A 12,153-nucleotide genomic window follows, 5' to 3' on the forward strand; every position below is an offset into this window, starting at 1 on the left:
AATGCCCCGGGCATGAGGGAGGGCGGTTTCCAGCACCAAGAGCATCTCACTTGAGCCTCCTGCTCTCCCCACGCCCCAGGCAAGTCTATCCCCTTCTGAGCACCCTGTCTCAACGAGTCAACAAACAGGGCAAGAGTTTTATGCTTCAAATCCTGTGCCCTGGCCAGCATCTGTCCCTCCTACTTAGCCCTCTTTGGCTTTTTCTGGTGATGGAGAATATAGAGGGCTCTACCTCCCTGCTCCCTTCTTTTCTTTTCCTTTTCTTTCTTTCTTTTTTTTTGTGAGACAGAGCCTCACACTGTCGCCCGGGCTGGAGTGCAATGGTGCAATCTCAACTCACTGCAACCTCTGTCTCCCGGGTTCAAGCAATTCTCGTGCCTCAGCCTCCTGAGTAGCTGGGATTACAGGCACGTGCTACTACGTCTGGCTAATTTTGTATGTTTAGTAGAGACGGGGTTTCGCCATGTTGGTCAGGCTGGTCTAGAACTCCTTGACCTCAGGTGATCCACCTGCCTCGGCCTCCCAAAGTGTTGGGATTACAGGCGTGAGCCACCACGCCCGGCCTCCCTTCTTTTCTTATTGCCAATTGGTGTGATAACCGGGGCACAGAGAGGTGAAGGGACTCTGCTGGGGACCTCCAGCTAGGAAACAGCGTAGCAGGGGTTGCCCTGGGCTCCAAGATCACAAGCTCTGGGACTATGGGTAGACCCCTCAGATGGTAATAGTAAATCTTAGGGTCCCCAGGGCCTCAGCTTGCTCCCTTCCAGCATCTTCAATGGCTCTTACAACTAAAGGGCCCTCCGAGAGCTCACTACCCAACCCCAAACTGCAGATAGAGAAACTGAGGCTCAAAGAGGGGAAAGGACTGACCGAAGGTCACACAGCCTGTTTGCTTTTGCTCTTTGGAAGTGGAAAGATTTCCAGCATGGGCCTGGCAGACAGCAGGTGCTAGCTCTGTGCACGCTAAATGGGTACACTCGCAAACCAAGGTGAGCCCACCTGAGCCTCCTGTGATCCACGGGAGCCCCCTCTCCTCTCTGTACCCATCCCCATCATACCCCCAAGAAGGGTCCAAATGGCTGAGCCCAAGTGGCCTCCTGCGCTGTCTGCCTCCTCCCTCCTGCCCCGCAACACCCCACCCCCCAATTGCATTTCTTGTAAGAGAAGAGGATGCACCAGGGTCTGCAGGAGGCTGTTGGAGATGAGGTGGTTAAAAATGGGGAGGCTGTTAGACATGCACTGGGGCTGGGGCCGGGGCGGGCACAAGAGGGTTAGGCTGGAGTCGAGGACAAAAATCAGCAGGCGCAGGTCACCTCTGGCCGGAGAAGAGATCTGGTGAGAGTAAAAATCAGAGGGGAGAAGTCAGAGAAACCAGGCGGGGAGAAGAACTCGGGCAGAAGGGTGGAAAAACACGAAACCAGACAGGGCAGGGAAGACAGCAGAAAGGAGAGAAGAAATGATAGTAATGACCATAAGCAAACAGGTGAAGTGGTACAAGGAAGAAGGAAATATTGGAGAGGGAGAGAGATCAAATGCGAACAAGGAATCGGAAATGGAAGAAGACATCAGAAGAGGGAAGGAGAGACGTGAGGCAGAGGGGAGAAGAAATCAGAGAAGGAAAAGGAGAAATCAGGAGGCAGGGGAAAAGAAATCCGGCCACGGTGAGGTTAGCTTCCTGGGAGGGAACAGCCAGGGCCCCCAGGCTCCCACCCTCATCTGCGAGCCAGAGCCCCGGAAGCAGCAAGAGATACTTACAAAGCAACAAAACAGTTTTTCCATTCTAGACCTGAATTACTCCCCTTTTCCTAGCGCTGTATCTGCAAGAACTTACAATAGAGAGTTACTCCGGGAGCCCCGGGGCCCCCCGGGCACTCACCCGCGCCTCGGTTACCCGCCCCTGGGGCGCCCTCGCCTGGGACGCCCGCTGCGACGCAGTGGCCGCGCGGACGGGCAGCGACAGCGCGCACAGCGCCAGGAACAGCGCGCAGGGCAGCGCGGGCGCGGGGCGATGCGGAGCCATGGTGGCGACAGCGGCAGGGGACCCAGTCGGCAGCAGCGGCCTCGGGTCGCCGACCTTAAGTAGCCGCCCACCCATCCCGCCCAAACCGGGGACCGCCCCGCAGGGAGGGCGTGGGGCGGGGATCGGTCTCGGATCTTGGAGACATCTGGGTTCCCACCGGGATCGACCCGACAGGGCGCGGCAGCTCCTGCACCCCAGATCCGGGGCGGAGACCCAGCACGGGGCTTGGCATACAGCAGGCGCTAGCTCTGTGCACGCTAAATGGGCGCAGGCACGAACCGCGGTGAGCCCAGCTGAGCCTCCTGTGACCCACGCGAGCCCCCTCTCCTCTCCGCACTTAACATCTCCAGCAAAAAAATAACATGAACAATTTTTGAAAGCTTTTCACGGACGCATCAGCACATCCTTTTCAGAGATGGTACAATGGCCAACCCATTTTACAGAGGATGGAACAGTGCAGGGTGGTGAAGCAACTTGCACACAGCTTGCAAATGGTGCTGCCTGCATTTGAACTCAGGCAGCAGTGGGCCTGGGCAGAACCCCCACCAGGCAGCATGCACAGCAGCAGGGCAGGGGACCGGCTCCCCTGGGGAGGTGAAACCAGCAGGACTCAGCTGGGCAGACCGCTCAGCTCCTGGGATAGCCCCTCCTACTTTACCCAAGACGGCCTTTCTTTCCTTCTTTTTAAAAAGTGTTTGTGTTTTAAAAGTCTTATTTTGATCAAAATGTAAAGTCACATGTCTGTACACAGTTGTTTCCTCTCCCTCCCATTTACCTCTCCCCAGGGGCAAGCACTGCTATCTACCTCTTTTAGCTGATGGTTCAGGGTTTCCCTTCATGTCTCTAAACAAGCCCTTGTTACTTCTTGAAGTTGTTTTGTTTGGTTTCCATTTTAGGTACTATTCATTGACTCCCCTGGGGGAAGACAGAGTTTGCTTTTCCTCCTCACTCCCAGGCTCCCCTCCCATCCCCATCCCTCCACCCTCCCACTAGAGTCTCTGGGTTAGGGGAAGAGCTATCCAAACTGAAGGACTGTTTCCCACCTCCTCCAACCCCTCTCCTCCCTCCTAGCACTGCGCAGAATTCAACTGCTCCACCTCTAAGTTCTCTTTGTATCCCAGACCTCCCCTTCACCCTGCAGCCTGATGCAGTGACAGGAAAGAGGACTAGAGAGTTGGAGAGCTGGCTTTCATTCCCACCTCTGCTGTGCATGTTTTCAATGTCTCATTCTTCTCATCTTCTAAATGAGTACAGTAGTTGAGGATTAAATCGGTCTGAGGATATGAAAATAGCCCGGCCAGCAGCTAGGTAAATGTGAGTTCTCCACCCCCTCCCCAGAAACTATGGTCCTCCTTCCCAGCTCTTCCGGAAGTCCAGCCTCTATCTAATCAGGCTGAAGTTTGCCCTCTCCCACTCACAACTTGCTCCCACCTAAGGGGGGATGTGGTTCAGATAAAAGGCTAAAGGAACACAGAGAAGACAGTTCAGGCTGGAGAGATTATAAGAAGGCTTTGTGGAGAAAGGGACTTGTGACCCAGGCCTTGAATGACAGGGAGGATGGAGATTAAGAAGAAAAGACATTCCAGGGGGAGGGGACATATAGGCAAAGGGCAGGCAAACATAACCATATCCAGTGAATTACCCGGGGTCCAGTAGGAAACACAGGGAGCAAGAGGAGAGGAGGCTGCAGAGGGCAGCAGGGGTCACCAAGGCCTGTGTGCCACACTGAAGAGTCTGAACTTGTCTCAGTGTCTGTGGGGGGCCCCAGAGGGATACCTGAGTTCTCAGAGCTCCAAGTCCAGGCCTGGGCCTGCCCAGCCTGCAGTGGGCCAGCTCTGGCCTAAATTCAGAGTGCCCTCCCTTCCCCCTAGCCATTTGGAGGATGATATTATAAAAAAAAAATCCACAGCTCCCATAGGCTGTTAATGGAAGCGTAAACCAGTTTCACCTCTCTGGATAGCAATTTGTCCAAACTCAAAACACACAATGCAACAACAGTTTCACTTTCTACAGAATTACTTACCAACAAACACAAAAATATATGTGCAAGGATGTTCACTGAAGCATTGTTTGAAGAAAACTGGAAAGGACCCAAATGTCCTGGTTAAATAAATGATGGAGCCACCACACAATGGACACTATGCAGCTGTGAAAAAAGAATGAGCTACATCTGATTGTGCCTGGCACATAGTAGGCACTCAGTAAACAGAGGGAGATCTCCAAGTGCAGAAAGCAATTGCACAATAATGGCTATAGTATAGCTCCTCTTCCCCTTTTTACAATGGTGCCTGTTTTTGCATACAGCCTTAAAAAATCAGAGAGTAAGCACCAAACTGTTAAGGCCATTTGCTGGAAAGGGAAGAAGGAGGAGAATTTCATCCTCAAACATTGCCGTGGCTGCCTGAGGCTGGAGGAAGTGCCTAGATCACTGCAGTTGGCATGAAGGAACTTTTCAGGGTGATAAAAATATTCTAACACTGGATTACGGTGAAGATTATACAACCAATTAAATCTACTAAAATTCATAGAACTATATGTACACTTAGTGAGTGAATCATTATGATATGTAAATTATACCTCAATATACTAGCTGAAAAAATTGTAAAAAGCATTGCTGTAGCGTTTGAAACTTTACAAGTATATATCCAATATAGTTTTATTCTTTTATAGAACACAAATCCCTTTGTTTTATAAGAAACAATCCCTTTTAAAATCTGCTTACAGTGATGCCTGCTTATTAGACAGTTTGGAAAATTCAAACAAGTGGGAAGAAATTTTCTTAGCCGCCCAGCCCCCAGACTGACCCTGGGCCAGCAACTGCCCAGCTGAGTGGCCCCTTCCGGAGCAGTGTGACTCTGACCTGCATAGTTGGTGATTAATAGGGGGGCTGCTGTGGCTTGACCTTGGCCCCAGAGGCCACTGACCATCAGCCCAACGGCCACGTTAACAATCACGAAGGGCCTGCAGCTTTGCCCACCATATAGCACTGGAGCCCAGGCCCTTGGCATGGGAGAGCTGGTGAACAGACCCCACCCTTGCCCTCTGGGAGCCCTCACTACAGACCCTGGAGCTCTTGCTACAGGGCACTGATGAGTGGAGACCATGGTGGGAGCAACATTGTCTTACTCTGCTTCCAGCCTGGAAGAAGATGTATGAGTTCAAGGGAATGGGGGAATTCAGGTACAAAAGAAGGGCCCCTAGGTGGAAAGGAAGAGGCCTCAGTGCTAGGGCTGGCTCTGCCACTGACTTCCTGGGTGACTTTGGGCAAGTCACTGTACCTTTCTGGGCTTCAGTGTCTTCGTATGCAAAATACAGGGCCTGATGCTCTGACTCTAAGCCTCTTTCCTGGTCCCAGCACTCCCAGATACCGGTTGTACAACCAAATCCAGGACCTACAAGTCTCTGAGCTTCAGGGACACATTGGACCAGGTCACCTCTACAGACCCTTCTGGATCAGACAGTCCACGGCCCCTGACTTGAGGAAGGAGGCACTGCAGTCACTGATGGCAGCATGCCACCTCACCTCTGGGCCCAGCCTGGGAAACTGAGACTCAGGGAGGTTCAAGTCACTCAACTAGAAAGAGGTGTTGCCGAGATTCAAACACAAGTCTGACTGGCTTCACAGCCCAGGCTCTGTGTGCGGAGACCAAGCAGGAGCTCCTAGCACCACCTGGCCTGGGCAGGGAGCAGCAGCGCCCTTTTCAGGTGACAGGCTATATCAATCAAGCCCGAGTCAAACCTGGCAGCCAGGAGTCTCCGGGGCAGCTGTCCCCACAACACTTCCCAGGCCAGGGCAGGAGATGATACCGGGAAAGCCCTCTAGCCTTTCACACACCTGATGTGAGTGCCCAGGCCAAAGGCCTGGAAGATCCCCAGGCTGTGGCCACTTAGTACGGGACTGGTTGTGGCACCTGCACTCTGAGCCACATGGCACTCAGGTCTGGCATGGTTTCTTTGATTTGGAGGCAGTCCTTCTGCTACCAACTCAGTACGCGAGCATGTCCTGGTCTCTGCGTTTCTCTGCACCTCGGAGATCTCCTTGACCTCCGATCTCAGCTGTTCCCGGGTCCACCTCCAGGCACACAGTAGGCAGATTATGTGTCTGCCACAGGATGGGGGCTGTACTGCCCATGTCCCCCTGGGGTCTCTCCCCTGTAGTTGACCCAGGACCTCCACAACACAACCAGCTCTGGGCCCTCCTTCCCTCTGTAACTTTGTGGGACTCCCAGGACAGCTACCAGAGACCAGAGGAGGTGGCCTCCCCCGCCTCTTCCACAGTGTACAAAAAGGCCTTGGCTGGGCCTGGAAGACACCACCCTGTTCTTTTCTCTTTACTCCAAACACTATTGTTCTTGATTTTCCAGGCAGCCAGGCACTCATGGAAAGCCCTCTCTTGGAGTCTATTTGCTTTTTGGCTCACTGCTGTTCTATTGGTCCTCCCAGGAGCACCCTCCCTTCCGGCCAGGGATTTTGCTAATTGGGACAATGGTCAGTAAACAAGAGAAGCCAGTTATGAAACCCAGTGAAACTGGACAGGGCCTGGACAAGTTCTGGCAAGCTCTGTGGACAGGTTTTCGAATCTGGACTCAGCTCCTGTAATCAAGACCTCAGTTTCCCCATCTATAAAAGGGGGAGAATGGTACCTAGAGCATGGAGCAGTGAGGAAGCCCAGGATGTGACACACAGGAGCTCCCCAAAAGTAAGCACTCTTCTTTCTGAGCAGCCTGGTTTCTGTACAGAGGCCTGCCTTCAGTACGTGATGGTGCGGGAGAAAGGTTACAGATTTCACAGTGAGACGCTGGAGTTCAGGTCTGGGCTGTGTAAGGTGGAGCAAGTTACCGTCCCTCTCTGAGCCTCAGGTCACTCATCTGTAAACAGGGACAGTGATGCCCAGTTGCAGGACTTTTGGGGGAACAGGAGTGAGACTGCTGGAGTATGTTGTTCAGAGCAGGACTTATTAGCAGCAGTGGTCATTAGTCTGTCTTCTCTTTTGTAGATGATCACACCAAGAACAAGAGGGTGACTTTTCAGGGTCACAAAGCCAAACAAGTGCCTGGCAGAGTAGATCTAGAACTCAGCTCTCTCAAAAACCAGGCCAGAACCGAGGCCTGGGTCTCCATGACACAGCGGTGCTCCCCGTCGGGGCTGGCTGGGCTTCTGCTTTGGCCAAATCCATCCTGGGAGTGGACAGCTGCTGGGGAGGTGGCCAGCGGGGCTTGGCTGAAGCCAACTCCAGGAGACCAACTGTCTCAGGGACCAAAGCCATGGCCCTTTCCCAGCTTCCGGAGCCAACCCCACCTAGTGCTGGGACAGGGCTGGACATCTGGAGGGGCCTGGCCCTGCCACTCCCTGACCCCATGCCCTGGAAGCAGCCAGATTTGGCCATGGGTATGAGCTCTGGGCCCTTCTTGCTAGGACCCACTTCAGCAGTCTGTCTCTCCTGCTCTCGGGGAGGAAATGGCCCTGAGAGGTGTGGTGGCTTAGTAGCCAGGGCTGCAAATAACTATGTCCTGGCCCCTTCAGCACCCCATCACCCACCCCTGGGAAGCCCAGGCACAAACGCAAATCTGCAGCAAGACAGGGAGGCCTGGCTGCAGATGCTGGGACCATGGAACCAGCAGAAGACTTTGGAGAGACACAGACTCTGCAGAGCTGCAGGGGAAGGCAGGGTCTACAATGCCCCAGCTGGAGTCAGAATGAGCAGGAGAAGCCACAGGAGGCAGCTTCCTGCTCTGCAGTGGAAGGACTTTCCAAGAGGGAGAAAAACAAAGAGAGCAACCTTCTGTGTGTGACTGTGGAACGAGCTCCCACCAGAAATGCCTGCGTTTAAGTCCCCGGTCTATCACTTATTAGCAGTGTGGCTTTGAGCAAGTCGCTCTGGCTCTCTGAGCCTCAGTTTCCTCATCTATAAAACAGGGATTACAATACCTTTTTCTGAGGGTAGTTGTGTGAATTTAATAAGGTAAAGAACATTTGGGGCTTAGCACAGTGCTTGGTACAGAGTAAGCACATATAAAGGAGGCTGCTTTTATTGTTAAAGGAGAGACTTGGATAAGTTTCTATCTCTCTGAGCCTCAGTTTCCTTATGTGTAAGATAAGGTTAAAAATGCCTTACTTCTTCTTCTTTTTTTTTTTTTTTTAAGATGGGGTCTCACTCTGTCGCCCAGGCTGGAATGCAGGGGCGTGATCTCGGCTCACTGCAACCTCTATCTCCCAGGTTCAAGTGATTTCCAGCTAATTTTTGTATTTTTAGTAGAGGCAAGGTTTTACCATATTGGCCAGGCTGGTCTCGAATTCCTAACCTCAAGTGATCTGCCTGCCTTGGACTCCCAAAGTGCTAGGATTACAGGTGTGAACCACCACACCTGGCCTATTAAATGAGACCTGGCAAATTTTATGTTGTGTGTATATCAACACAGTTTAAAAACAAACAAACAAAAAAAATGGAAAGACAAATGCTGGTTTCCTTCCCCTTTTCCAGATAGATAATGAGCTGCCCAGTGGTGATGTGGTTGACAGGACGCAGGTGGCAAGAAAATCAGCCCATGTCTAAGAACCCTTCAGGCCCTGGGACTCAAGGATGCTAAAAGACACACGGCGAAAAGCGAACAAATTTGTGCGTCTGGCCAGGGTCCCCTCCTGCCTGACTAGGGATCAGATTCATCCTTCACTGGGATCTAACAGGAATGCTGGAAACTTCCCTAGGCCAACCACCTTCCTGATGGGGACAATGAATGATGCAGGACTTCAGATGATGGCACCACATCCCTCCTCCTGATGGCTCCAAACAAAGCCCTTCTCTCTCCCCAAGCCTCCCACATCAACTACGGCCAAGATTTCCTCCTTGCTGGGCTCTGGTAAGACGTGTGAGCCCATTGTCTGGATGTGGAAAATCGGGGTCAAAGTGCATTTCTTGAAGGCTAGTTGAGAGGATTAAATGAGACCATAAATGCGAGGGATCCGAGGACCATGCCCTGCAAAGGCACCCTGCAGGGAGAACTCCCTGAGAAAGACAAAAGGGGGCAGGTGCAGGGAAGAGGGAAAAGACAATGGGATCCAGGAGTGCCTGCAGAGTCTCTGTGGGCCGGAGATACCAAAAATGACCAATAGGGTGAGGACGAGTGACCTTCCAACCTAAGGAATCTGAGGCAATGTACAGGGAAGAATCTGGACAGAGCCCAAATCCCCACCACCAGGGAACTTGTGCCAGTGGCACCTTCTGCGGCATTGCAATTTCCTCCTCTGTAAAACAGGGTGAAGATTCCAACCTGGTGGGGTGTCTGGTAGGACTGAAGGAGCCTCTGGCACTATGCTTGGCACACAGCAGGTATTCAGTAAGCATAACTAGTCCAAAGATGACCCCCAGCATGTGTCCAGACCCTATACACACATATAGCTCACTGGCCCCTATACCTGCCCTACACCTACCTCATGCCCACCCCTCTACCTCTGTGTCCTTGCATCCAAAGCAAGGGAGACAGGGAGGGTTCCAAACAAGGCTGGTACCAGGGATGGCGATGCATCTTAGGAGAGGGCCTCAAGCCAACATCTACTGAGCCAGCCTTGTTACCCAATCCCCTCCATGAGACTCCTTATGACACCCCCTCCCCTCCTCTCTGACTTCACCTGTTCTGGCCCACCCAAGAGAACAAGGGCTCTTGGCTGAGCATGGTGGCTCATGCCTGTAATCCCAGAACTTTGGGAGGCCAAGGCAGGAGGATGGCTTATACCCAGTGGTTTGAGAACAGCCTGGGAAACAGAGTGAGACCCTGTCTCTACAAAAAATTTAAAAATTAGCCAGGCATGATGGCATACACCAGCAGTCCTAGCTACTGGGGAGGCTGAGGTGGGAGGATCACTTGAACCTGGGAGGTCGAGGCTACAGTAAGTTATGATTGTGCCACTGCACTCCAGCCTGGGCGACAGAGCAAGACTCCATCTCAAAAAAAAAAAAAAAAAAAACAAAAAACTCCAGTGGGGAAATATATCAGAGAATAGCTGTTCCTCCCTATCCACGGGGGATCAGTTGGTTCCAGGACCTCCCTCAGATACCAAAATCTGCAGATACTGTACACCAATATATAAAATGGCATAGGATTTTATATATATAATGGCATAGGATTATATATATTTTATATATAGTATTTACACACAACCTACATATATCCTCCCATGTATTATACTTTAATCTCTCTAGATTACTTACAAAACCTAATACAATGTAATTGCTATTTACATAGTTGTTATACTGTAGTTGTTACATAAAAACACAAATGTAAATTTCTATGTAACAATAAACTATGTAAATAGTTGTTACACTGTAATGTTTTTAAAATTTGTATTATTTTTTACTGTTGTTTATTATTTTTTACTTTTTTTAAAAAAATATTTCTGGGCCGGGCGTGGTGGCTCAAGCCTGTAATCCCAGCACTTTGGGAGGCCGAGACGGGCGGATCACGAGGTCAGGAGATCGAGACTATCCTGGCTAACATGGTGAAACCCTGTCTCTACTAAAAAACAAAAAATACAAAAACTAGTCGGGTGCGGTGGCGGACGCCTGTAGTCCCAGCTACACAGGAGGCTGAGGCAGGAGAATGGCGTGAACCCGGGAGGCGGAGCTTGCAGTGAGTGGAGATTGTGCCACTGAACTCCAGCCCGGGTGACAGAGCAAGACTCCGTCTCAAAAAAAAAAAAAAAAAAAAAAAAAATTTCTGATCTGTGGTTGGTTGAATCCACGAATGAGGATACAGAGGGCACAAGGTAGCAGATATGTGGAATGAACAAGCCTGGAGAGCTCGTGCCTGTAGTCCCAGCACTTTGGGAGGCTGAGGAGGGACCATCGCTTGGGCCCCAGAGTTCAAGACCAACCTGGGCAACATAGTGAGACCCTGTCTCTCTATATATTAAAAATAACAAAGATAAAAATTTCAAAATAAAAAAGAGCACTAACGTGCAACACAAGGACTACAGGGAATAAGTTGCACTGTATTTTGGGATTCATGCTAAATGAGCAGATTTTATTAGGTCAGTGCAAAAATAATTGTGGTTTTTGTCATTGAAAGTAACGGCAAAAATCGCAATTACTTCTATGCCAACAGAGATGGGTATGTTCATTTTCTTCACTATAGTAACCTTTTTACTATGTATATGTATTCCATAACGTCACGTTATATACCTGAAGTATATACAATAACTTGTATTTTTTAAAAAAGAGAAACTCCAAATAGCATGATTTAGAGATTCTTCACAATTTATCTAAAACTTTTGACTACAATAGAACCATCAGAGATACAAAGATTTTTTTTTTTTTTTTTTTTTTTTTGAGACGGAGTCTCGCTCTGTTGCCTGGGCTGGAGTGCAGTGGCCGGATCTCAGCTCACTGCAAGCTCTGCCTCCCGGGTTCTCGCCATTCTCCTGCCTCAGCCTCCCGAGTAGCTGGGACTACAGGCGCCCGCCACCTCGCCCGGCTAGTTTTTTGTATTTTTTAGTAGAGACGGGGTTTCACCGTGTTAGCCAGGATGGTCTCGATCTCCTGACCTCGTGATCCGCCCGTCTCAGCCTCCCAAAGTGCTGGGATTACAGGCTTGAGCCACCGCGCCCGGCCTACAAAGATATTTTTATGGCTACTCATCCTTTTAACTCTAATAGGTTTTATTTAAAGTACTTTCCCCTCCTTTGACCCAAACAGAGGTATAGTACTGGAATGCTTTTCTTCCTTCCCCAGCTTACAGGATAATCATAGCCAACTGGAAGATTTAAGCAAGATCCAGCACCTAAAATACAGTCCCTGGCATGAAGTTGGGCTCCCATGTGGGTGCTGCCTTCTGTGCCCGGGTGTGCTTTAGGCCTCACCTCTATCCAGGCACCTGCCCAATCACCAGCACTGTCCTCCAAGTTCCTGTCCATGTGGGAGCTTCTAGAACCCTCTGGGATACCCTTGGAGGCAGGACCCAACCACAGTCATCCCACCGAGATAGTACATAAAGGCTGAGACCAGAGCAGAGACCAAGCTCACCTCCTCCCCACTTTACACCCACTTCTCACCCCCACACTCCAGCCACTATCCTGGTTTGGTGTCCCCATCTTTTCCCTGGGATCATGACATCAGCTCCCTCACTCCCTTAAACTCTCCC

At 50.8% G+C, this 12,153-nt stretch overlaps 1 protein-coding gene across 4 annotated transcripts in view; it reads right to left on the reverse strand.

Moving 5' to 3' along the window:
• GSN (gelsolin) overlaps nt 1-12,153 on the reverse strand; it is a 64,936-nt gene that overhangs the window by 30,755 nt on the left and 22,028 nt on the right. Inside the window, exon 1 of one of the 4 annotated variants that reach the window (XM_026457101.1) lies at nt 4,044-4,083. The exons of 2 other annotated variants lie outside the window; for them this stretch is intronic. Coding sequence is in view for 1 of the 2 variants with exons in the window: in XM_023223673.2 (XP_023079441.1) it covers nt 1,877-2,020 (144 nt within the window). In the remaining variant the exon portion in view is untranslated. Of the gene's footprint in view, nt 1-1,876; nt 2,091-4,043; nt 4,084-12,153 lie in introns of those variants that run through there. One more of the 4 variants, XM_023223673.2, reaches the window with a different exon arrangement.

The sequence above is a fragment of the Piliocolobus tephrosceles genome, chromosome 14 (genome assembly GCF_002776525.5).
Source record: "Piliocolobus tephrosceles isolate RC106 chromosome 14, ASM277652v3, whole genome shotgun sequence".
Classification (NCBI taxonomy): Eukaryota; Metazoa; Chordata; class Mammalia; order Primates; family Cercopithecidae; genus Piliocolobus; species Piliocolobus tephrosceles.